Source organism: Molossus molossus, unplaced genomic scaffold (genome assembly GCF_014108415.1).
Source record: "Molossus molossus isolate mMolMol1 unplaced genomic scaffold, mMolMol1.p scaffold_m16_p_11, whole genome shotgun sequence".
Lineage (NCBI taxonomy): Eukaryota > Metazoa > Chordata > Mammalia > Chiroptera > Molossidae > Molossus > Molossus molossus.
In genome coordinates, this window is record NW_023425346.1 from 104,394,560 (window position 1) to 104,419,544 (window position 24,985).

Consider the following 24,985-nt stretch of genomic DNA (forward strand, 5'->3'; position numbering starts at 1 on the left):
TGGGAAGTGTGTCTCCGAGTCCGTTCCTTCGCGGATCCTTCGGGCTGTCCCGGGGCCCCCGCCGTTCCCTGTGAATTTTAGGATCCGCTTGTCCATTTCTACAAATATGCCCGCTGTGGTTTTGATGGGGATTGCCCTGAATCTGCAGATCAGCTGGGGAATCTTGCCCTCTTAACAACATTGAGTTTTTCAGTCCATGAACACGACATGTTTCCATTTAGCTCGGTCTTCTGTAACTGTTTTTGATGTTCTCCAGGTTGCACAGAAGTCTTGTGCTTGTTTGTTAAATTTATTCCTAAATACTTTATATTTTGGTGTTATTATAAATGGAACTGTTTTCTTAACATTTGATTTTTGATTGCAAGAATGTGTGTGTGTGTGTGTGTATTTGTATATTGATCTTCTATCCTGCAACTTTGCTGAACTAGTTCTAATATTTTTTTTTATTGGATTCCTTCGGATTTTCATTACACAGGCTCATGTCATCTGCAAACAGAGACAGTTTCACTTCTTCCTTTCCAATATGACGGACTTTTATTTCATTTTCCTTCCCTAATTGTCCTGGCGAGAAACTCCAATAGAACACTGGCCAGAAGAGGAGCCCGTAGGGAGAAGTGTCCGGTCTTCCTGTGCACGGGATGTCAGCTGTGATGTCCTGTGGCTGTCCTCTTAGCAAGTTGGAGAAGTTCCCCCTCTCCCACTTTGTTGAGTTTTTTTAATCACCGAGGGGTGTTAGATGCTGTCGAATGGTTTTCTGCATCCAGGAACTGATGATGGGGGTTTTGTCCTTTATCCTGATGATATATTATATCACCTTAATTGATTTTGGGGTTAAACTGGGGATAAACCCCACTTGGTCATGGTGTACACTCCTCTCTCTATGTTGCTGGGTTCAGTTCAGGGGGGGCTTCTGTAACCTGAGTCACAGCAGAGAAAGAGACTGGATTTTCACAGCGAAATAAATCTCACAGGCTGGGCCTGAGGCCAGACCACGAGGTGTCTTCGTGTCCGGTCCTCCGGCACTCACAGGAGTCCGGCCGGCCCCGGCTCCGGCAGGGGGAGCAGCGGCCCGCACACCCCCAGGCAGCTCCGGTGGGGGCTGAGAACGCGGGGCTTAAGGGGGCGAAGTGCCGGAGAGGGATGACGCCGCAGGAGACGCCCTGAACCCCAGGACACGCAGCCCCAGCAGGAAGGAGAAACACCTGCGCACGCGGTGCTGCTCCCCAGCGCCCCCCAGGTCTTCACAGAACCCGTCCTCGCTCAGACCAGTCTCTGGGCTGGCCCGGGACAGGAGGGTGGCTGCTGGGCCTGTGCTCGGACACTCGACGTCCCCTGGGCGCAGGCTGCGTGTGAAAACGAGAAAGCCGAGGAAGAAGCTCCGTAGCAACGGGCAGGAGAGCAGCCGACGGCTACGCGCGCAGACTTGATTTCAGACAGATCTCTTCCCAGTCTTGGCTCTGCTCCGAACAGCTGTGTGGCTTTGGGCAGGTCACTCAACTTCTCTGAGCCTTCCCTGCACCTGAGAAATGGGGTTCTCTTAGACCCTACGTCACTGGGATGCTGTGGGCACCGCGTGGCCCGATGTGCCCGACCAAGTGCTTAATAAGGAGCCATCGTTCTGAAACGCAAGTGACGGCGGGAAGGCAGGGCTGGGTCCGCTCTGTGGAAGGGGAGTGTTTACAGGGGAGAGGCAGAGAGGCCGGGGTCATTGTGACCTGGAGGACACACACCAGCAACACTGCCCACCGAGCTCAGAATGACTGCAGAAAAGCTCCCGTCGGTTTCCACTGTAGGAGGTGAGCCTTGACCCGCTCGGCTCTGAGAAGCCGCCTTCTGGCCCCGTCCCTTGAGGAAGGCGGTTCTGCTGAGACCCGGGAAGATGACTCCTCGCGGGGACACCTGCCCCGTGTCAGGAGGCACTGCGCTGCTCCGGATGAGGCCCGCGGGGCCTGCAGCCGAGCTCATCGGACCGGGGTGGGTCCAAAGCCCTCTCAGGAAAGGTGGCTCGATTAGAGCTAAACAACTCTTTGAAATGCAAAAGGGGCAGGAGCTTGGGGGGGGGAGTCTTGGTGGGAGCAAAGTGCGGGTGGGCCCTGCTTGAGTTTGCAGCATCGCGTGGAGTGTCCTGGGGTGACCCCGGGTGACACCTTGCGTCTCGGGGGAGAGCTTTGAGCTGAGGATGGACTAGGGGAGTCACTGGTTTAGGGGTGAGCTCTGCAGCCATGAGATGGTGCCCAAGGCAGGCACATGGGAGCTGCCCAAAGACACGTGGAAGACCTGACCCCAGGGTCCTGGGAGGGCGGAGACGCGCTTGCACCGGCTGAGCCCCTTCCAGCAGCCGAGTTGCCATGGTGACGATGGGGCAGTCCTGGAGGAGCTGAAGCAGAAGACGGTGTTGCTACCTGTCCTGAAATCGCAGGGACCGCTGGACTCAGTTCGCCTGTTTAGGTGACAAGTGTTGGTCCTGGGCTGTGTCCGGAGTGACATCGCGGCTGAAGGGCGGCGCCGTCCCGCGGGGAGGGCGGAAGGGAGAAGTGAGTCCGCCCCATCAGCACCCTGCACAGGGGCCGCCCTCGCTCCGGTTCAGAGCAGCGTCCACGGTGCAAGAGGCCCTCGCGCTCATCATCGTGCCAGCCGACAGCCCCTCGCTGGCCACCTCCACAGCCGCCGCCCCTGCCGCCGGCCAGCAGCCTGCAAGCCGAGTCTCCGGGGCAATTTCGAATGAACGTCCGTGTGCCTTTCGGGAGTCGGCTCCACCGAACCGCAGCCGCAGCCGCTCCAACAGGCCAGCGAGCCCGCGTGGAGGCCCCTCGACTGGGGAAGGCTCCCGAGATGCAGGAAGGATAGCGGTGCATAAATGCATCCCAGGCCGTCGTGCCTGGTCCCTCACAGCCCTGCCTCGAGCTAAGGGCTGGGAGGACGGCTGTGCGTCCAGCGCAGGAGGAGGAGGCCGGGCTCTGCACAGGCCGTGGTGCCTGGTCCCTCACAGCCCTGCCTCGAGCTAAGGGCTGGGAGGACGGCTGTGCGTCCAGCGCAGGAGGAGGAGGCCGGGCTCTGCACAGGCCGTGGTGCCTGGTCCCTCACAGCCCTGCCTCGAGCTAAGGGCTGGGAGGACGGCTGTGCGTCCAGCGCAGGAGGAGGGGCCGGGCTCTGCACAGGCCGCCGGGCCGGGTCCCTCACAGCCCTGCCTCGAGCTAAGGGCTGGGAGGACGGCTGTGCGTCCAGCGCAGGAGGAGGAGGCCGGGCTCTGCACAGGCCGCCGGGCCGGGTCCCTCACAGCCCTGCCTCGAGCTAAGGGCTGGGAGGACGGCTGTGCGTCCAGCGCAGGTGGAGGAGGCCGGGCTCTGCACAGGCCGTGGTGCCTGGTCCCTCACAGCCCTGCCTCGAGCTAAGGGCTGGGAGGACGGCTGTGCGTCCAGCGCAGGAGGAGGAGGCCGGGCTCTGCACAGGCCGTGGTGCCTGGTCCCTCACAGCCCTGCCTCGAGCTAAGGGCTGGGAGGACGGCTGTGCGTCCAGCGCAGGAGGAGGGGCCGGGCTCTGCACAGGCCGCCGGGCCGGGTCCCTCACAGCCCTGCCTCGAGCTAAGGGCTGGGAGGACGGCTGTGCGTCCAGCGCAGGAGGAGGAGGCCGGGCTCTGCACAGGCCGCCGGGCCGGGTCCCTCACAGCCCTGCCTCGAGCTAAGGGCTGGGAGGACGGCTGTGCGTCCAGCGCAGGAGGAGGAGGCCGGGCTCTGCACAGGCCGCCGGGCCGGGTCCCTCACAGCCCTGCCTCGAGCTAAGGGCTGGGAGGACGGCTGTGCGTCCAGCGCAGGAGGAGGAGGCCGGGCTCTGCACAGGCCGCCGGGCCGGGCGGGCGGGCGGGCGCGGAGCTGGGCCTTCCTGACCGGCTAGACATCGAGGGCTTCTCCGGGGTGCTGAGGGCAGAGGGCAGGGCGCGGGGTGTGGTCCGGAGTGGGGGGCTTTCGGAGCCCTGTGCCTTGGGCACTAGGACAGGGGGCCCCATGGGCGGTTTTCAGGATGTGGTCTAGAGTGGCCCGGAGGGTGAGGCGGGGTGGTGGGTGGACAGACAGAAGCCAGGTTTCAGTGCTGCGGTGTCGTCCCAGGGGTCACTGACAGCTCGAGGGGCGCAGGAGAGAGCATGTGAGGGGGGCTTCATGAACGTGGGGGCTGTTCTCTTTGAAACCCTTCAGTGAGAAAGTAAGGAATTGGAGGCTCAGAGAAGTTAAGTTACTTGCTTAAGGACACACAGCGCTAAGGTGAACAGCAGAGAAGGCCAGGAGCCGTTTCCCTGAGTCCCCACTGTCCACCGGCGTCCGCTCCCCAGGCTGCTGTCCAGCAGGACACGGAGCAGCCCTTGCCACAGGCGAGACACAGCTTTCTGGGATTAAACACCCCCGGCGTTTCTCTTTAGATTTATGATTGGGCCTTGTGACCCCAACCTTCCCGTTCGCCTCCGTGGACTTTTCTTTCCACGTGGAGCCGCTTGGCCAGCAGAGGGCGCGACCTACCAGGCTCGCGGACTAAATAACGAAGGACAGGGCAATGGAGGCTCCGGTGGGGAGGAGAGACCAAGCTTTCCTCCTGCATCCACTCCATCGCCACCTGCTCAAGGCGCCGCACAAACCGTGCGGGTCCAGGGTGAGGGGCACCCTGACGGGCTCGGTCAGAAACTCCAGTTCCCCACCGTCTGCTCTGGCGCAAACCACGTCTACAGGAGCCTGGGCCTCTGCACCTGTTTTCCTTTTAACTGGTGGGAAATTTGCGGGTGAGCTGTGGGGGGAAGTGCGGGGGAGGGGCCACTGAAGGGAGAGAAAGGAGGGAAGGAAGCAGTCGAGGCCCCGGCCTTGCTGCTCTCCCAGGTCCGCGCGGCCTTTGTTCCGCTCGGCCCTCTGCCATGTCCCTCGGAACAATGGGAAGTCCTAATAATAACTCCGAGGGTGCTCAGCGGCTCCCCACCTCCCATCAGGTGTTTGGGCCCCCCACCCCAGTCCTTCATGTCTTCTAAATTATGCCTCAGAAACCAGCCCCCGGGTCCTTCCAGACAGGGACAAGAACTTGGGGCGGAGGGAGAGGCCGGCCGTGTGCTTCCTCCCTCCCTGAGCGAGCCAGGCCTTCTCCAGGGGCCCGGAGGGGCGAGGCCACGCAGCCGGTGGGGGCCTCACCGTCCTTTCGGCGCTGGGGACTTTTCTGTAGAAGGTTTTCTCCGTGTCTCCGATCCACACCACGGACGGCTGCAGCTGCCGGGCCACCTGCAAGGAGAAGGCTCGGTGGGGAATGCCATTCCGTCCTGGGGCGCGCCTGATCCCCGGGACGGCAGGACCGGAGTGCTCCCCATGCGGGCTGTCGGGGTGGCGGGCATCCGAGCACCACCGCTGCACCTGGCCCGGCCCTACCTCCCTTCACGCAGGGCGGGGCCGAGAGGGTCCCGTCCCACCTTCGGGCAGGGCACACTCAATGTCAGCACATTCTGTTCTAGGTCCCCAGGCCTCCACCCCATTTGGCGTGAAATAAGCCAATAAATTTTCCTGGGCCCACAGACGGAAACGGAGCTGGGGTTTGAACTGCAGCCCGCCCAGTGCCCAGGTTCAGGGGTTCAGGGGGAGTTTGCACTGCAGCCTGCCCAGTGCCCAGGTTCAGGGGTTCAGGGGTAGTTTGCACTGCAGCCTGCCCGGTGCCCAGGTTCAGGGGTTCAGGGGGAGTTTGCACTGCAGCCTGCCCAGTGCCCAGGTTCAGGGGTTCAGGGGGAGTTTGCACTGCAGCCCGCCCGGCGCCCAGGTTCAGTGGGTTTGCCCACGGCGAGCGAAGCTGTCTCAGCACCGGGCCCGCGATGCCGCGTGTGTCTCATTTGGCTGTGTCTTTGTGCCCGAGGTTTCGCCCGGCCCGTGGCTCCAAGCCCCTCCAGGGCGGGCAGGGCTTTGCGACAGCGCTGGGACTTTGGGGCCAGGGAATAATTGCCACTCGCCCAGCAATCTCTTCAAAGCGCCCCCATGGCAGCGAAGTTCGGGTATTTTTGCAACAATCTGTGCTCTGTGCGGAATGGTGACAGATGAAAGCTGTCTCCAGCCAGTGAATGGTGTTATGTACGCCTATTTTTATATTTCTTTAAACATCACGAAGGCAGCAGGCGTGATTTTAAACCAAGACAGACATTTAATCAACGACGGAAAAAGCACCGGGAACACTGGCGGCCTGTTTCCCCGCATCAGGGACCCTGCGGAGCAGGCTGCTCGTGTTGCCTTTCACTGGACGCTGGTGCTAGCCCGGCACCGGCTGGCTGCGCTCACAGCGCCACCCGCTGGCCGTGCACACACACGGCAGCCCAGCCCGACACTTGGCTGGCATCATCCAGGGCCAGGGCCAGGGCCAGAGCGGAAGAGCTCAGGATCGCGCTACCCCAGCCCGAGGCGGCGTGCCCTTGCTACCGGCCGTGGCTCTCCAGCAGCCTGGCTCGCGGCATCACGCACAGGGTCAGGGCCAGCATGGACCCCGTGCGTCCTCCCTCACCCTCCCTGCTACCCGATGAGACAGGTACTGTGGTCACTGACCCTGCTTACAGATGGGGAAACCGAGGCTCAGATGGCAAGTGACCCGTCCAAGGTCACGCAGGTAGGAAGACAGGGGAGCAGGATACCAGGCCTGCTGAGGGTGCCCGGGCCTGTGCGGAGGCTCAGCCACTTCCACAGGCCCCTCTACTCGAGCCACAGACCTGAGCATCCACCCTGCCTCGCTGCCCACGTCCCGCAAGCCCGTGGTCCGCCCGATCCACCCCAGCGTCTTCCACGCCATGGCCGTCCATCCTCTCCGTCCCGGTAGCCCCGACTCTGCCCAGTAAGGCCTGCTCACTGTGGCTCACGCCCGAGGGGGCGGCCCGAAGGTACCGCTGTTCCCCAGAAGCTAGTCTGAGTTGGTCAAAAGCTTCCCTAATTCCAGCCCCCAAGGAAAAGAAGAAAGTGAGGTACAGTGTGGGGAAGGCTTGAAGCGTCTTAGAAAAAGATCCTTTATGATGACAGAGGCACAACCTCGCTCTTCTCAGTCTGAAGAATCTGCTTTAGAACCGAAACGCATGGAAAAACGATTTTCACATAAACAATCGTCTGCTGTCTCAGGCCCGTCCCCGCGCTCCCTCCTCCCCGCACCCATTGGCGCAGGGAGGATTTTCTGCAGCTTTTACTGGCGACCTTCAGTCCGGCGTTTCTTAATGGAAACGGCAGATGTGCGCACCCGGGCTGAGCGGTCCCCTCCTCCTGCTGGTGACACAGGACGCCACGTGGACGGTTGGAAACAGGAGCCTCGGTGGCTGGGGATGATCTTGAGGTCGTCTGTCTTACTGTCGCCCCTGATTTAAAGTGGATCTGAAATCTTGGCCACGCCACCCCATTGAGCCCGAAAGTTCCCGCTCGCTCCCTGAACTGTGTGCACTTTCCGAGCCGGTGGGGATCCGCTGCCCCAGTGGGGGGCCCCTTCCCCGGGGCGTCACCTGCTGTGGGGCACTGCCCTGTGTGGAGGACCGTGCTGGTGACGCGGTTAGAAAGGTTGTCACCATCAGACGACAGAAAACATTTCCCCAGCGAGTTCTTTGATGATAACAATCCAGGGAAGGACCCTGGGCCCAGGGCCTCGGTGTCCAGGACCCTCCCTTGCCACAGGCCAATGCTGTGCCCACCTTGTCCCCTTCACAGGTGAGGTTGCTGAGGCCGAGGGGTCCGTGTGGTGCCCGCCAGCACTGGAGCAGCCGCACCTACCAGGCCCCACAGCACCTGCTCACCGGGGACCCGGGCCCCCTCCGTGGCCTTCGTCCCAGCAGGGAGCTCTGACCCGCCCGTCTCGTCCTCCGGAGTGAGGCTCTGGGCCCCTGACCGTCCTCCGTGGTGAGCTGGTCAGTGCCTGGGCAGCAGAGGCTGGAAGGCGGGGCCTCCAGGAGGCCCCCCCCCCCCCCGAGCAGGAAGGGCCGAAGGAACGGGGGCTCCGTCCTTGGAGAAAAAAGTGTCTGGAGGGGTGAGTTCGCCATTTGCAAACGGGACAGGCCGTTGCGGGGAAGAAGTTTCATTATTCGGGGCCCAGCAGGTAGACGGAGAAGCTACTCTCTCTAATTTTTCATTGACAAAACATCTCCAGAGGAGCGGGGACATGCCAGGGGCTGGGCTCGTCGTCAGGGAGCCCGCCGACTGCAGGCGGGCAGACCCCCGGAGAGGGGCATCAGCAGGGCCCACCAGAAACAGAAGCGGGACAAGGGGGCGGCGGGTCCCCGGGAATGGAGACTGCACTGCAGACAGCAGTTCAAGCAGACAGACCTTCCAAGGTCTCTAGCAGGTCACGGAACCCGCAGAGGGCTAGGTGCACCCTCGGGGCTGCTGGGGGCCACCTGGGAGGCGTCACAGGCCTCATCCTGGGGGCTGTGGAGTCTGCAGGAGCCCAGTCAGACCCTTGGCGCTGGTTGTGTTGCAGAACATCTCTCCCGGGGTCTGTGAGGCACGAGGCGGGGGAAGGGGACAGGGTGGGCGCGTGCCCGGAGGGCGAGCGGCGAGGCTGGCGGGAGGTGAGGCCTGGAGCCAGGAGGGCGGGGAGGGCGGCCGAGGACCTGCAGGGAATGAGTGGGTGGACTGGCGGTGGCTGGGGGAGGGGGAGGAGGACAGAAGGGTGGTGACCCCTGACTCCAAACGGCACGGGTGACAGAATGATGAGGTCAGTTTAGGCATGGAGCGCCGGGCAGCTGGGCGTTCAGACGGATGGGCTGGCGGGTCCGGGGAGCAGGAGAGGTGGGGGCTGGAAGGGGCCGGAGCAAACGAGGAGGGGAGAGTGGACGAGGGCAGACGGGGGCGGTGGAGTGGGCCCGGGGTAAAGACCTTGGTGGAGGAGGAGGGTCCAGGCTGAGAGCAACTCGGGAGAGGGCAGAGGGGCACCGAGAAAAAGCCCCCCCGGCCCAGAGAGGACACAGTTGCAGGGAGGGAGTGGGCAGCGGTGGCCAGTGTGGCCCAAGGGTCTGGCAGCCAGGAGGTCACTGGGGGCCTTGGCAGGGCGTGGAGGGGACAGAGACAGAGCCAGCGACGTTCTTTCAGGACAGGCAGTGCAGGGTGGGGTGCGGAGGGGAGGCAGGAAAGGGTGACCTTGGAGGGAGAAGGGCTCATCTTCCCAGCCCCACGGACGGACGGACGTGGGAAGGACGGAGGGCTGCTGACGCAGGCAAGGGACGGGACGTCTGCAGAAGCATGAGGCAGATGGGCTGAGCTCTGAGCCACGTCCGCAGAAATTCGCTGTGACTGCAAAAGCTGCATTAGTCAGTAAAACCCTCAGGGCGCATCACACTGCCACGGCCGCAGGCTCCGCCCTCTCCGAGGAGGAGTGGTCCTCCGAGGCTCCCATCCTTGCAGACCCTCTGGCACCTGCGTTTGCAAAAATGAGATGCCCCTCCTGCCGGGCTTTGTGTCCTTGTTCGGTTCCTGTGACGTGTGTATCCAGCGCACTTTAACACGACGCCCGTGACTTACTGGTCGACCCCTGTGTGTTGAAGCTGTGCAGTTTCTGCCTCCGGCTCCGAGGGCCGAACACTGGGCACGAGCGGTCTTCTCAGGACGACGCGGCTGGGTCCGAGGGCCAGCGTGTCCCTCACGTTCCTGCCACCCGGAGGTTCTGTGCTCTGTCCAGCCTGGAACGCCGGTCCACTCTCCCCGCAATGAGTATTAACAATAACACTCTTTGCCAATTTGTTAATGAAAAATGGTATCCTTTGCTCTTTTAATTTTCATTTAGCAATGACAAGGCTTCATTGAAATTACCCACAGATGGTTTGAGGTCATGGACAATTAAATGTAATTAATGCCTAATTGAACTTTTCATTGTTACACGGGGTCGTTTACTTCAATGGCCACGAGAGGGCGCGTCAGTCCCATCAAATCCCACGACCGGGTTCAGGTTTCTGTCGATTCCGGAAGAAAGATCAATTTCCACCAACACGGGCCTTTTCAAATTCTGGCAAGTTCTAGCAAAGAATTAAAGTCTCCTCCATTCGTGTCAGCTTTGTGGGTTTGATCTTTTGTATTCTCCAAAGAAGCACTACCACACGCGCAGCATCGGATGAGATTCCGGGGGTCAGGGTACAACGGCTCAGCGATGAAAATGTTTGTGTCTGGCTGATGAAACGACGCTTAGAAGCCTGGGACGTTCTTTTGGAAAGGCTCCTATTTTGCTAGGAACAAACTGGCTACTTTTTTCAGTGCATCAGTTTGCCAAACTGAAGAGGACCACCCATATGTCCGTCCGTCCGTCCGTCCATCCGTCCGTCCCACACATACCCCCGAGCAGCTGTGATGGGGCGGGCTCCGGGCGGGATGCAGGGGACGCCTGGGAACAGAGACGTGGCCCCTGCCCGCAGAGTGGAGCTCCCTCCTGGCCACCACCGGAGAGGTACTGCGGTGTGTGGCGGAAGGGGAGGGGTGTGGCTTATCAGAGGGCGGGGCTCGCTGACCGGGGCTGCAGTCGCTGGGGCTCTGTTTAAGTGCTGACCTGTGGGACACGCTGTATTCCACTGGTCAGACTGCTCTTTTAAATCCCTTTCCTTGCACCACCGTTCATGAGATTGTGGAAGGTACCGCAGGCCCTGACTGGGTGTCAGTTGGGATAAACTGCAAATGACTAAGAGTCAGGAGCTTGCTGGGCTGACCCTGTGTGGAGAGGAGGTAAACTGAGGCAGAGGAGAGGAGCGGGCCGTGGAGGCGGTGCCGTTGTTGGACGGTGACAGGTGACGTGGGGGACCCAGACCAGCAGCAGGGACATGCTAGGTTTCTGCTGACAACCAGCTGTGCTCAGGGGAAGGTGTGTGGAGGTGGCAGGTGTGAGCTTGCCGAGCTGGGGGGGGGGTTCCTAGAACCCTTCTCCTCCCAGCCCCTCCCCCTCGGTGCCGGCGCTGAGAAGCACAGGCTCGCGCCCGTGCGCTAGGCCGCACGCGACTCCTCCCGCACCTGTTGGCCTCAGTGAAGGTGGGGGAGGCACCCACCCTGTGTTTCCAAACCGGTGAAAAGTTCAATGCCTGTGGCACGGACCCTGGTCCCAGGCTCAGCCCCGCGCCCCGGGTGTGCCCTATGTGATGGTGAATTACAGCCCGCAGAGCGCTTTCCTGGACCTGCCTGAGACCGTGCCCGGGCACCCGTGCCTGGCGCCTCCTGCCCGCGGGGCCCACCCTGGACTCTGCCCCACGTCGCCGTAACCTCAACTGCTCTCAAATGGAACGTCTCCGTAAAGCCCCGGGGTTTGATGAGTGCCCCTTGCCTCAACCCGGAACTCCACGCACAGGGCGAGGGCCCCACAGCAGACCCACACAGGACCTGGCACCAGCCCCGCCCCCTCCGTTTTCACACCTGCTGCTGCACCCGGGGCCTCCCCTCCCCCCCTCCTCCCCTCCCTCTCTCCTCCCCTCTCCCTCCTCCCCTCTGCCCCGTCCCCACCTGAGCAGCTCTGTTTTCTGGGCCGGGTGTAGGTCTTTGCTTTATCCTTATTGAATTTCACCTTGTAAAGGTGGGACTAACATATTTATTACATTTATTACACATCTGTGTGTGTTTTTTAAAAAATCACCCACAAATAGCAGCACTGCCTTTGTTTGGGTCATTAGCCTGGAGGAGACGTCTCTATGCCTGACTCCTGGCCCAGATGCCGACACCAGCACATCTGGGCAGGATCCCTGGCACTCTGCCATGGCTGCTGGCTGTGAGCCGGGCGAGGAGCCCGCGGGTGGCACCCAGGCAGAACCAGCAGCGTGGCCGCCCTTCGTCCACACTCGCAGGCCGCGCGGCTCGGACCCGTTCTCCCAGGGAGGACGCAAGGACCCCAGGCAGAGTGCACACCACTTCCCAGATCCCAAACACAGGGGTGCCCCGCTCTGGCCCCTTTCCCCGGCCCCGCTGGTCCCCCTGGCCTCGGGGTGGGCGGCTGGAGGGCGGGAAGGACTGCTGGGGGCGGGAGGCTGGCCGGAGCCTGCCAACCCTCGCTCGCTGAAATGCCCCCGTGACACCTCGGCCGCTCGGGTCGCCATGAGGACACAGCTCCCCAGGCAGAGTCCTCACCCCCTGGACGCCAGCTGGGGCCACACGGTGGCTGTGGAGACAGACCCGGGCCTCAACCCAGATGCCAGGCCCCGAGTTCCTTCGTGTGTTTTGGTCCCAGTGAAGCACTGTGAGCCCGTTTTCTTGTGTGTAAGTGGGGACGTTCATCCCAGCTCGGCAGGGATTGGAGCCCATGGAAAGGAAAGTGTGTGAAACTCCCAGGGTGTGCTGGACCCTGGGCAGAGGTCAAGGTCAGTCACGGTGGTGAGAAGCCCGGAGGCTGCCGCGGCGCAGTGACGGCCTGGCCCGGGACCTCTCTGCGCAGGTCAGCACTCACCACGCTCGTAGCTGGTTAGACGGCTGTGTTCCTAACACTTCCTCACCCAGGAGATGAACATTCTTTTCCACACACAGCTTTGGTGGGAGAGAGAATTATAAACAACAGTAACCACATTCTTACAGGGACCCAAGTTATTATTCCATGAAAGTTATTGTGTGTGAAAGAAAGGAACCCTCCAGAAATACGGAAAACAAAATAGATTTGAATTTGTGGTTGTGAAACAGACCAGAGGCTCGTCTCCTAGGGTGTTTCCAGGGGTGCGGGGTGTTGGGGCTAAAGCAAGGCCACCGGCCAGGAGTGAACTTGTGACCAGTTTCCTGACTGTCGCAAGCTTTTCTCTCCAGAGTAATCCTGGACCAGGAGCCCTTTACGGGAAGACAGGATGCATGAGCAGGCCTCCTGCTAGTCACCTTCTCCGGCAGATGCCACAGATCACCGCCGCCCGGAGCCACGGCTCACGTAACTCAGGAACGCTCGGCTCCTCCTGCCAGAGATGTACCCGCTTTCTTCTGCTTCATTAAAAGAAAATACCTCTTTGCAATGAAGATCGCTGGCCTGCCGCTCACTCCAGGACACGGTGTCCTCACTGCACACGGTTTTTAATTGACTGACTCCCTCACCTGGGCCTCTGGGCCTTTCATTAATCAGTTATGCACACAGTAGAGGTGAAGCTTAATGAGGTGTGTGTCAGGCACTCTGACGTGGAGAGGCCCCGGGGGTGAGTGTGCAGTTCCACACTTTGAAAATCTGACACGTAGCATTTTGTGGTCCACGGAGTGTCAGTTTACAGTGATTCTTAGAAATGCCAGCATAGCTAATCGGTCAAGGGAAAAACACCTCTCAGCAGCAGAAACAATTCCCTGAGCGTGAGGACATCGTGACCCTGCTGGGGGCTCTGTTCTGGAATCACAGCAGGAGCGCTGAGCCAATGGGTGGGTGGGGGAAGGCAGGCTTGACTCAGCCGACTTCCGTCAGAGGCCGGACAATGCCCTTGTTGACCCTGGAGGCTGTGGCTGCAGACTGGGCTCACACAGCAACATTGTATCCCGGGAAAACAACTCAAATGCTCTGGGGCTCAGACCATGCAATAACATCCTTAAAGGTCTGAAAGAAACATGTCAGCCCAGAATTCTATATCCAGCAAAACTATCCTTCAAAAATAGAGGCGATGGAGGAGACGTTCTGAAATAAATGAAATGAAAGCTAAGAAATGGGTTGCCAGCAGGTCTGCACTAGAATGAACACGGCAGGAAGTTCCACAGCAGAAAGGGACGCGACCTGAAGTGAGAAGCTGGATCCCCAGAAAGGAATAGAGGGCGCTGGAAATGGGGAAATACGTGACTTGGGGTGAAACGTGGATGTTCCCCTCTTAAATTCTTTAAAAGACAAATGACTAATGCAAAAATTATAACACTCTCTTGTGGTGTTTATAACATTTCTAAATATAAAACATATGATAAAAGCATAAAGGGCGATACTACTGTAAGGCTTTCACATTTTATGTAGAATAGCACAATGCTAACCCTACGTAGGCCGTGATATAGGAAAAGCGGCGATTATAATCTGTAGAGCAACCACTGACACGTAAGAAATAGGCGTTGCTGAGACATGTGCTGGTTTAACAGCTGTGCTGCACACTTGAAACGGATGCAAATTTCTGCTGAATGCAAACTGTCATCGAAAAAGAAAATAAAAAAAGGAAGTGGCATTGCTAAAGAGACAATAAAGAAATTAATAAAATACTAGAAAGCACTGCTAGCCAGGAGAAGGCAGGAAAGAGAAACAGAAGGGAAAAGGGAGGCGGGATCAATGGAGACTGAAGCACACTGGCGGACCCGCCCCAGCCGAATGAGTAACGGCATCGGGTGCTAGTGGAGCAGGCGCTCTAGTTAAAGGGCGCGGCCCGTCAGATGGACCGAGGACGCGGGACTCGACCATGTGTCCACAGGAAATGCGCTTCCAGGACGAAGACACTGAGAACCAGAGGGTCGCGCCGCTCCGGTCTGCCCAGTGTGCTTTCAGACAGGAGCGTCACTAGGGACAAGGGGCTTCTCCTAGTGACAGAATCACCACCAGGAAGATGGAACAGCCCTCGCCGTGGTGCACCCCAGGGCAGGGCTTCACCGTCCGCGGAGAGAACCCCGCACTCCGAGTGGGGTCTGGACACCCTCTCCGAGGTTCACAGGTCAGGTAAACAGCACCAACAAAGTGAAAAGCAAGTCCCAGAGCAGACATCTGCAACACAAAGAACTTGAGTCCAGACGACATAAGGAATCCTGGTAAGTCATAAGACCAACAGTCCAGTTTAAAATGATGTGAACACATTTTAAAAACACAGTCGCACGAGGGGCCCGAGAGCATACGATGGCCGCACAGCCGTGCCCGTTTCGGAGCTCACTCTCGGAACGCGTACCTGAGACGGGCGCACTGGCCGTACATGAGGCTGACTTTGCTCAAACAGGAAGGCGAAGAAGAGAAAGACCAAGGTCGAAATCCCAGCTCGACCACTTGACCTAGGGGGCTTCTCAGAACCACCGTTTCTCTCTCTGTAAAGTGGGGATAAGGACGAACCCCCACACAACAATACAAAGGTGCGGAACAGCTACCTGTGGGAGGCGCTCTGTTAATCACTCAGCGATCGCTCTTGTTCCCTGCGCTCCTCCCCCAGGGAGTCCTCCGGGCCTACGCAGGAGGAGGAGAGGGGAGAGCGTCCTACCCTGCTGCAGGTGGGTCCTGGGGCCCTTGCTTCCCCCTGGCGGCCCTTGGGGTGACGGGGAAGGAACCGTCCCTGTGAGCCCCTGTCTGTGACAACCGTCGCCCTGCACAGCTAGCATCGAGCCCTGAGTGCCGGGCGCTCTTGCCCCGCCAACTCTGAAGGGGCGAACGCGCCTGGTCGGGCAGCTGCCACTCAGAATGACGAGCAGCATCAAGTCAACCCTGAGGCACTCAACAAAAGCCAAATGAAATGCTCTGAAGTTTTACTGTTACATAGAAATATTCTGTACCAAAATGCTGTAGAACTTGGTAATCCTTGTGTGTATATATGTGTACTGTCTATTTATCTAATCATTTATCTGTCCTCTATCATCTATCTAATCAATCATCTGTCATCTGTTTATCATCTATTTATCAATCATTTATCATCTATCTAACAATATCTATCTATCATGTAGCTATCATTTATTGTCTACCTGTCATCTACCTGTCATGTACCTATCATCTGTCTACCATTTGTCTGTCACCATCATCATCTACAAACAAACTATATTGGAAAACCATCCCTTTCAGGGCCGACAGAACATCTCCTATCGTTCGGTTTGGCGCGTTCGTTTTGGGGACGATAAGACGGAGACCCAGGGAGGTGAAAGCGACAGGACGCAGAGCTGGGCGGTGCCCCCCCTTCCAGACCACCTGCCCGCTGCCTGTGCCGGAGCTGAGCACACACTTCTGTGCCCGGCTGGCTGCCCGCGGGCTCCCCTGTTGCTCGTGTGAGGGGCTGGTGTGCAGAAGGCACCAGACCTGGGCAACTCATGCGTGTGAGAAAGGACCCCAAATCTGATGCCATTACTGGAGGGAGGCGGGCTGAAAAGGAAACCGTGGACTTAATTCCCAGCAGGGGTGCGGGCATTGCGGAGAGGGTCCTGTGGCACCGGAGCCGGCCTGGGCACAGCGGAGTGTTTACGCCCAGGGAGGAGCTGTTGCTAATGGCTGGACACTTAGCAGCCACAGCAGCTGAGACACTGCAGGGCTTAGTGGGAGGGTGGGGGGACGCTCGTGCCAGCCTGAGGAAGTGCCCTGCCAGGCCAGAGCTGTCGGCCCCAGGAGGGGACCCAGGATCGGAACGTGGGAACGGACAGAGGGTGAGGGGACCCAGATGCACAGCAGGTACCTGTCGGCCCAGGAGGGAACCCAGGATTGGAACGTGGGCACGGACAGAGGGTGAGGGGACCCAGATGCACAGCAGGTACCTGTCGGCCCAGGAGGGGACCCAGGATCGGAACGTGGGCACGGACAGAGGGTGAGGGGAACTGGACGCACAGCAGGTACCTGTCGGCCCAGGAGGGGACCCAGGATCGGAACGTGGGCACGGACAGAGGGTGAGGGGACCCAGATGCACAGCAGGTACCTGTCGGCCCAGGAGGGAACCCAGGATTGGAACGTGGGCACGGACAGAGGGTGAGGGGACCCAGATGCACAGCAGGTACCTGTCGGCCCAGGAGGGAACCCAGGATTGGAACGTGGGCACGGACAGAGGGTGAGGGGACCCAGATGCACAGCAGGTACCTGTCGGCCCAGGAGGGAACCCAGGATTGGAACGTGGGCACGGACAGAGGGTGAGGGGACCCAGATGCACAGCAGGTACCTGTCGGCCCAGGAGGGGACCCAGGATCGGAACGTGGGCACGGACAGAGGGTGAGGGGAACCGGACGCACAGCAGGTACCTTGAGGACCATCTGCAGCATCAGGTCCAGGCCGCCCTTGCCCGGGTACTTCCCCGCAATGTTGGCTGCGGACAGGTTGAAGAGGTTGGCGCCCGTCTCGCTGCAGATGGCATGCACCAGCATCTTCTTCCCGACCCCCGCCGGCCCGGCCAGCAGCAGGGACTTCACCAGGGGCGCCTTCTCGTGCACGGCCTGGGAGCCTGAAAGAGGCAGAGCCGCGCTCTAACCCTGCCCGTGGCCGGGTTCTCCCGGGTCCCGCCAGGCCACCGGTCCACGCGCCTCGCTTCTGCATCCATGACGCATGCATCGGGCGTCCTGACCAGGGGCCTGCCTTCCGTCTCCGCTGCTCTGCGGCACTCTGCCCGTAGTCAGGGCTCAAGGCGGGGCGGGGTCTCCCCGGAATCCAGCGCATAGTTCCTCCTTCGCCCCCACCTTGGACTTCCCCCCACACTCACAAGTTAAAGGCCCTTTTGCGACGACTTACCTCTGGCATTCTGAGGGAGGGGCTCTGCTGGTCAGCACATCCTGGGAACACTGGGGAAGTGGACGTGGGGGTGGACGGCGGAGGGCTGCCGAGTGTCCGCTAGCGAATCTCAGGACATGACCGGGAGCCCAGGGTCCGAGCCCGGCGTGCTCCTGTCCCGCCTGGTTCCCAGCCCATCGGTGGGGCCTGTCAACCCGAACTACTGTGCCGTCACCCAGTGGGACCCCGCGCCACACGTCTGTCTCCCGGAGCCACGGGCCGAGTGCTGAGTTCACAGCGAGCGGCCTGCACCGGGGAGGGCTGCGGTGGAGACAGCGGTCACTCTACTTTGCTTTGGGTCCACCACTGGGCATTTTCCGAGCAGCTGTAACCACATTAATACTGTCATTGTCATTGCGCTGTTCTCTCTTCTCGGGGAGCGGGAAGGGTAGGGCGCTCCGCGTGAATTAGTTTTGAGAAGTTCTCCTTCAAGGGAAATTAAACAGGATGTCTCATCCGTGGTGAGTGGGAGGTGAGGGGACCCAGCTGGAGAGAGGCGCCCCTCGCTGGGTCTTCTCGGCAGCGGGGCGCTGCGGGCTGCCCAGGTCCTGGTCCTGGCCGGCAGCCTTCGGGGTTCCAACGTGCAGAGTCAAGAACTGCTGTAAAAATTGTATGAAGCCCAAGTGGGTATGACGAGGATGGAGGGCAAATGATGTGAAGATCCATGAGAGCCACGGAGGGTTCAGGGCAGAAACCAGATTCGACTGGGGTGCAGGGCGGGGGTGGCTCAGGCAGGCTTCCAGGAGGAGGTGGCGGTCGAGCCGCCTCCAAAGCGCCGGTGGAATGGGAGCACACGGCGAGGGACACATGTGGGGAGATTCCAGGCGGACGCAGGCCTGCTGCGGGGTGTCAGGTGGGCCCTGGGGAGCGGCAGGTAATCCCGAGGAGCATGGGAGGGGCGGCAAGGGGGGAGGGACACTGACGCCAGCTGCGGGGTCCCCGGAAGGTGGTCGGGGTGCAGACCAGCCCAAGGTGCTAGCTGGGCCGGGGTGCGGGGTGCGAGGGAGGTTCCTGGGAGGGTGGGAGAGGGGGGGCTGAGACCAGAACCGGGGAGGGGACCGGGCGGGAGGCCCAAGAGAAGGCGCAGTTACTCCAGGGCAGTGACTTTCCGGAAGGGAGAGGTGGTCCCAAGGTCGCGGAGAGGGAGGGGTGGTCTGGGAGGCCTCTGCACAGCGGCAGCCGGGGCAGGGGCAGGTCGCTGGCGGGGCGCACCTGCCCCAGCGTCTTTGACCCTTCCCGCCCATCTCCACTTTCGATGGCAGTTCCAGAACGTACGGAGAATCGCTGAGAGACTGTAACTTTCCAGGCTTTTCGGTGTTCGGAGGATTGGAGCCACAGGGGCCCGTGTTCCGTGCGCCGAGCCAGCGCTGTGGCTTCCTGGGGCGGGACGCCAGGCAGCTGGCCCAGCTGGCACGCGGGTCCAGCGCCCACCTGCCACGTTGCTGGGAACCCACACAATTCCTGTAAAGCCCCGGGCGGGCCAGGCGCCCTCTGCCCTTCCCCTTCCCCTTCCTGCTCAGGGCACGGTGGCGGTTCCAGGAAGGGCGTGGACGCTGCGCGATGCCCCCTGGGCTTCCATCTGCCCCAGGGCCTTTGACAGCTCAACCCTGTCCTGTAGCCCAGCAGAGGCCCGGGAGCCAGGACGGAGGCCCGCAGACCCCGGCTGGACAGTGGCCTCCACTGCGTCCTTGGTGTCCTCTGCCGAGAGGCCAAGTTGGTCAGTCCTGGTAGTGGTGGCCTGACGGGTCCGGCCAACGAGTACATTCCTACTTTAGACGGCCGGTGTGGGGATGGAGCACTCAGAGGCAGACGTGGACACTTCTGTCAGCCTTGGCTGTGCGCACGCACACGCACACACGCGTGCACACACGCACATGCGCACACACACGTGCACACACGTGCGCACACCGGTCATGAGAACAAACGCTGGCCAGCTCTGGGGCCTGGGGAAGTCAGCAGCTGAGGGGCTCCAGGGTCCTCACTGAAGGGGGTTCCGGCCGGGCGCTTCCTGAGCGCCCTTCTCCTCACTTTGTCACCTGTACCCAGGAGCCGGGGTCGCCCACGCCCCCTCCCCTCTGTTAGGCACTTCCTTAGTCTCGCCAGCTCTTGGTCTCCTGGCTCCGGGGCCGTCCGTTACCCTGTGATGGCTTCTTGTCTGCATGGGCCGTGGATGTCCCATACTGACTGTGAGGGTCCCAGGCACTGTCCACTTGTTCACGTTAAATAGACGTACGCTAACCCGAATCCATTCACTACTTCCCACGTGAAGTTAAGGGGCGTGAACCACTTCTCGCCAGGAAGTTTAAGTCCTTCTCGTCAAAGTGGAGCAATATTCGAAGTGCCCAAAGTTTTACCATCTCATTCCAAAGCACATTGACCCGATGAGAAGCGATTTCTGTTTGAGAATGGTGGTCGGGGCGCAGCCTGGCCGGGTTCCTGTCCCAGCTGGCTCAGGACATTCACATGTTAACGTCGTAAAAATGAGAATTACAGTGAACAGCAGCAGCTGCATGTCCCGGAGAACCCGCCTCCCGGCACCTCCGGGACCCCGCAGGACCTGGGTCCCAGCGTCTGAGCAGTCATGGCTGAGCCCCACGCAGCGGTGGGAGCGGCCCTCAGTGACGCCCGGCAGGGCCTCCGTCCCCTGGATTCATGAAGCCCCTCGCCGACCCTGGCAGGGACCTCACCGCAGACGTCTGTGTGCGGAGGCCCGCCGTTCCCGCAGCCCTGTGTCGAAGGCGACGCATTTTCATTGCAGGGGCTCTGGCTACTCTCTCTGCAGGTGATGGCCCAGAACCGGGAGCAGGCACCCAGAGACTCCCTGGGGTGCTGTGCCACGCACCGTCGCGATGACAAGCCCTCACTCAGAGCTGGGGGGGTGGGGTGGGTAGGAAGCCCGCGCACGGGTGATGACCGGGAAGACAGTCGACGCCGGCAGGTGGGCGAGCGGGGTCTTACCTAGAGGCAGGATCCCGTAGAGGGTGACGAGCTGTCTGACATCCAGGAGGGACGGCATGGGCTCGATGGACACGCGGCGCAGCGTGGTCCCCAGGTAGCTGTACTCCCCTGGGGAAGGAAACGAGGAGTCGGGAGGGGAACGGCATCGAGAGCTCGCACAGAGTGCAAGGGCACACTTCTGAGAAACGGAGGCGCGTGGCGGTCCGGGTGAAGGACACGCGTTCTCAGAGAAAGGCTGGGAGAACCGTCCGTCGCGAAAGTGCACTGGGCTGCGTGCTGACTCTGATACCAACCTCTTCATATTTAAAAAATAACCTTTGAATATGGGGCTGGTGAAGAGGAACAAAGTTCTAAAGTGAAAGATGTACAGCCCTGGCTGGTTTGACTCAGCGGTGAGAGCGTCGGCCTGCGGACCAGAGAGGCCCGGGTTCGGTTCTGGCCAAGAGCACGTACTTTGGTTGCGGTTCATCCCCGGCCCCAGTTGGGGTCCTGCGGGTGGCAGCCAGTCGATGTGTCCCTCTCACATTGATGTTTCTCTCTCTCCCTCCCTCCCTCCCACTCTGTCTGAAGATAAATGTAAATATATCATTGGGTGAAGATTTTAAAAAATAAAATAAAAAATAAAACGAAGGATGTACAAAGAAGACTAAAGTTGAGGGTTTTTTTTTATCCTCACTTGAGGGCATTTTTCCATATTTTGTTCAGATAGAGTGGGAGGGAGGGAGAGAGAGAGAAACATCGACCTGAAAGGGACACATCGAGTGGCTGCCACCCACACGACCCAACCGGGGCTGGGGACAAACCGCAACCGAGGTACGTGCCCTTAGCGGGAACCGAACCCGGGTCTCTCTGGACCGCAGGCCGACGCTCTAACCGCTGAGCCACATCGGGCAAGGCGAATTGAGCAGGTTTAATTGACAGTCCAGGAGATGCCAACATACGCTCAGACAGACCGCCACGTGGGATCCGCGTGGGAGCGGTGCCCATCTGAATGTGACACAGAGTCATTTGCAAGGAAGGACACGCGTGGATTTAGGATAGATAGAAGTGTCTCTCTTTGAGGGGAATATTCATTTACATTTTAAAAGGCTTCACCAAAGGAGTAAGACAGAAATAAATCTTTACAGATTTAATTAGAAGACATCAAAGGGCTTAATTGTGACGAGTCATAAATCTGAAGTGTTATTTTCCAACAGGTCCAGATAAGGTCACCATGACAATGAGTCTGGCTGTCACCATTCGTCAAGAGGACGGACCCTTACGTGTTCGCAGAGTCCTCTTGATTTGTGCGGGAGTCCGAAGCGAAAACACCAAACGATCCTTTCTTCTGACTCTTGGTATGACACGCGCAGACCTTGCCGAGCGTCGGAGGTTATCTGCGTCCCACGGACACATTCACGTGAGTGGATAAAATGCTGAAGACGTACACTCGTGTGCATATGAAATACTGGAAGTATCAAAGCTTGAAAGCACTTTCCAACCCTCAGAAAACGAGTTAAAGAGCAGAGAACGCACTGTCACGTGGCGGAGGGCAGCCTCTCCCAGCCTCCGCTGAAAAACTCAAGTCCTTGGCGAGAGCACGGGGGAGGGGTGGGGGGGGTGAGCGATGAGCAAAGCCCCCCGTGCGGCTTCCGATCCGCGCTTTTTAGTGAGCAGCTCACAACAGCGCTGGAGTCGGGAGAGAGCCCGTGGCCAGCGCACATCGCACTCACTGCTGTCACACACGGTACAGGTGACGCGCAGGTGACCCCGTGTCCCTGCTCACGCAAACCCGTATCCAGTGCACCGTGGCTTCTAGCACCAGATCTCATTCTGACACCTGAGGGTGAATTAGTGGCTGTGGCTTCTGACGGGGCGGAGGACACAGCTGGCCGGGGCCCTCTACCGAGGGACGAGACTCACCCTGAAAACATCTTACCACGTTGGCTGTCCCCAGCATGGGAGCCACAAGCCCATGTCACCTCCTCAGCTGGGACCCAGGGCTTCTCCCTGCACGGGGAGCTCCTCCGCGGGGGGGGGGGGGCGCAAGGGGACAGAGACACAGGCCACGCGTGACGGGTGGGCCTGCATCCCCTCACCCTTCCCAGGAGGAGTCAACCCCCAGGATCTCAAAGGTCACCCCTTTGGAAATAGGGTTGTTGCAGGTGTCATGAGCTGAGACGAGGTCAGGAGGGTGGGTCCTGGCCCAGTCTGACCGGCGTCCTTTTCCAAAGGGGCTCGCTTCTTCAGACGCCTGGTTCTGTGCCCCTCCCCCAGCTTCTGGACCTTCTCTTTGCTCTCTGTTGTTTTGTCCTGTTCAGTTGTAAGTCTGTTCCCAAGAGCTTCTGGCCGGGATGAGGCCCCGTGGAGGGAGCTGCGGCCGGTCACTCTGAGGAGAACAGAGAGGTAGGGCTGCCCTGGCCACGGCCTGTCCTCCTATTCACCCCTTCGCTCCCGAGGGGCCAACCGCCCCCATTCCCGCGGTCCTTTCCCGGGGGTGCTGGCCAGTTACTCAGGCTTCTGGTCCTCATTCCCAGTGTCTTGTGCTCTGAGGTTTGAGGGGAAACCTGGCCACTTCGTTGTGTGTAATGTTGTCCACAGGTTTAGTTTCTGGGATCTAGTCGCTCTGCCTATTTCTCTAAGGGGCCCAGGGGAGGCCCTCAGCCATCGTTCAAGCCGAGATCTTAACTGGGAAACACTGAGGACAACATCAAAGGGAGGCAGCCCTGGGGCAGTTTGAATAATTTTGTAAGACTGGGTTCATTTTCATTGGCGGTCACTCTTCCGTAGCTGACCCCATTCACTCTGGTCTCAGGCATCTTAGGATGCTGCCTGGAAACGCACAGAGGTCATTGAAAAAGTCCAGATGGACAAGACATTAATAGGAAGACGAGAAATAGGTACATTATTTTTCTGAGACTCTACCATGTGCCAGGCACCAAACAAAACACTAGGAAGTCAGTGGTGAACAAAAGTGACACACTGTGAGGGAGAAAGCAGACAAGAGAAGTCAGAGCCCCAACCACACGGAGGGGAGGAGTCAGAGATCCCAGCCACACAGAGGGGAGGAGTCAGAGATCCCAGCCACACGGAGGGGAGGAGTCAGAGATCCCAGCCACACGGAGGGGAGGAGTCAGAGATCCCAGCCACACGGAGGGGAGGAGTCAGAGATCCCAGCCACACGGAGGGGAGATCAGAGATCCCAGCCACACGGAGGGGAGGAGTCAGAGATCCCAGCCACACGGAGGGGAGATCAGAGATCCCAACCACACGGAGGGGAGATCAGAGATCCCAGCCACACGGAGGGGTGGAGTCAGAGATCCCAGCCACACGGAGGGGAGATCAGAGATCCCAGCCACACGGAGGGGAGATCAGAGATCCCAGCCACACGGAGGGGAGGAGTCAGAGCCCCAGCCACACGGAGGGGAGGAGTCAGAGCCCCAGCCACACGGAGGGGTGGAGTCAGAGATCCCAACCACACGGAGGGGAGGAGTCAGAGATCCCAGCCACACGGAGGGGAGATCAGAGATCCCAGCCACACGGAGGGGAGGAGTCAGAGATCCCAGCCACACGGAGGGGAGGAGTCAGAGATCCCAGCCACACGGAGGGGAGGAGTCAGAGATCCCAGCCACACGGAGGGGAGATCAGAGATCCCAGCCACACGGAGGGGAGGAGTCAGAGATCCCAGCCACACGGAGGGGAGGAGTCAGAGATCCCAGCCACACGGAGGGGAGGAGTCAGAGATCCCAGCCACACGGAGGGGAGGAGTCAGAGCCCCAGCCACACGGAGGGGAGGAGTCAGAGATCCCAGCCACACGGAGGGGAGGAGTCAGAGATCCCAGCCACACGGAGGGGAGGAGTCAGAGATCCCAGCCACACGGAGGTGAGGAGTCAGAGATCCCAGCCACACGGAGGGGAGGAGTCAGAGATCCCAGCCACACGGAGGGGAGGAGTCAGAGATCCCAGCCACACGGAGGGGAGGAGTCAGAGATCCCAGCCACACGGAGGGGAGGAGTCAGAGATCCCAGCCACACGGAGGGGAGGAGTCAGAGATCCCAGCCACACGGAGGGGAGGAGTCAGAGACCCCAACCACAAGGTGGAAATATAGGGTTCTATTAAAAGTATTTTTTTTTCATATCACAGAATAAGCAGAACATAATCAAGGGCCAAAGCCCTACAGTACTTGAACAAGAAACACATAAAATAAGCAGAAAGCCAGCACACATTCCAGTGTGCCTCGGGAAGCTGGTGCACGGGGAGGAACCACGCAAGCCTTCCGGGGCCTCAGGACGCGACGCGCCTCCTCGCAACGGATCACAGTGACCCTGTTCTGCCCAGGGGGCAACGTCAGCCTTCTTGCTCCCACAGACCCAGCTGGGTCATTGTAAACATAAGAATGAATTGAATTATAACACAACTTGAAAGGGGAGAATTCATGTCCCACACTGATACCACACATTTTCAAGGAGGGTGGGAGGGACATGTCTTTCCAGAAGAATGGTCCCTAATTAATGTGGAAGGGATGCTAGAAACAGAGCACCCCCATCTGACAGCCACCATGGCAACAGCTACCACAGCAACAGCCGATGCAGCAAAAGTCACCCGTGGGTGTCGACACCTTAAACACAGATGGGAACAGAATCTCCGCAGCCTCCATGTACTCCCCACCCCAATTTTCCTTTAATTAAAGAGTGGAAAATGGAGCTT

At 59.8% G+C, this 24,985-nt stretch overlaps 1 protein-coding gene across 1 annotated transcript in view; it reads right to left on the reverse strand.

Annotated features, from left to right (window-relative positions):
* The window catches only part of IQCA1 (IQ motif containing with AAA domain 1), a 137,250-nt gene that overhangs the window by 13,416 nt on the left and 98,849 nt on the right, over positions 1-24,985 (reverse strand). The window contains exons 14-16 of the mRNA XM_036254819.1: positions 20,299-20,406; positions 16,818-17,017; positions 5,163-5,249 (exon numbers count right to left, since the gene is read on the reverse strand). Of these exons, the coding sequence (XP_036110712.1) occupies positions 5,163-5,249; positions 16,818-17,017; positions 20,299-20,406 (395 nt within the window). The remainder of the gene's footprint in view (positions 1-5,162; positions 5,250-16,817; positions 17,018-20,298; positions 20,407-24,985) is intronic.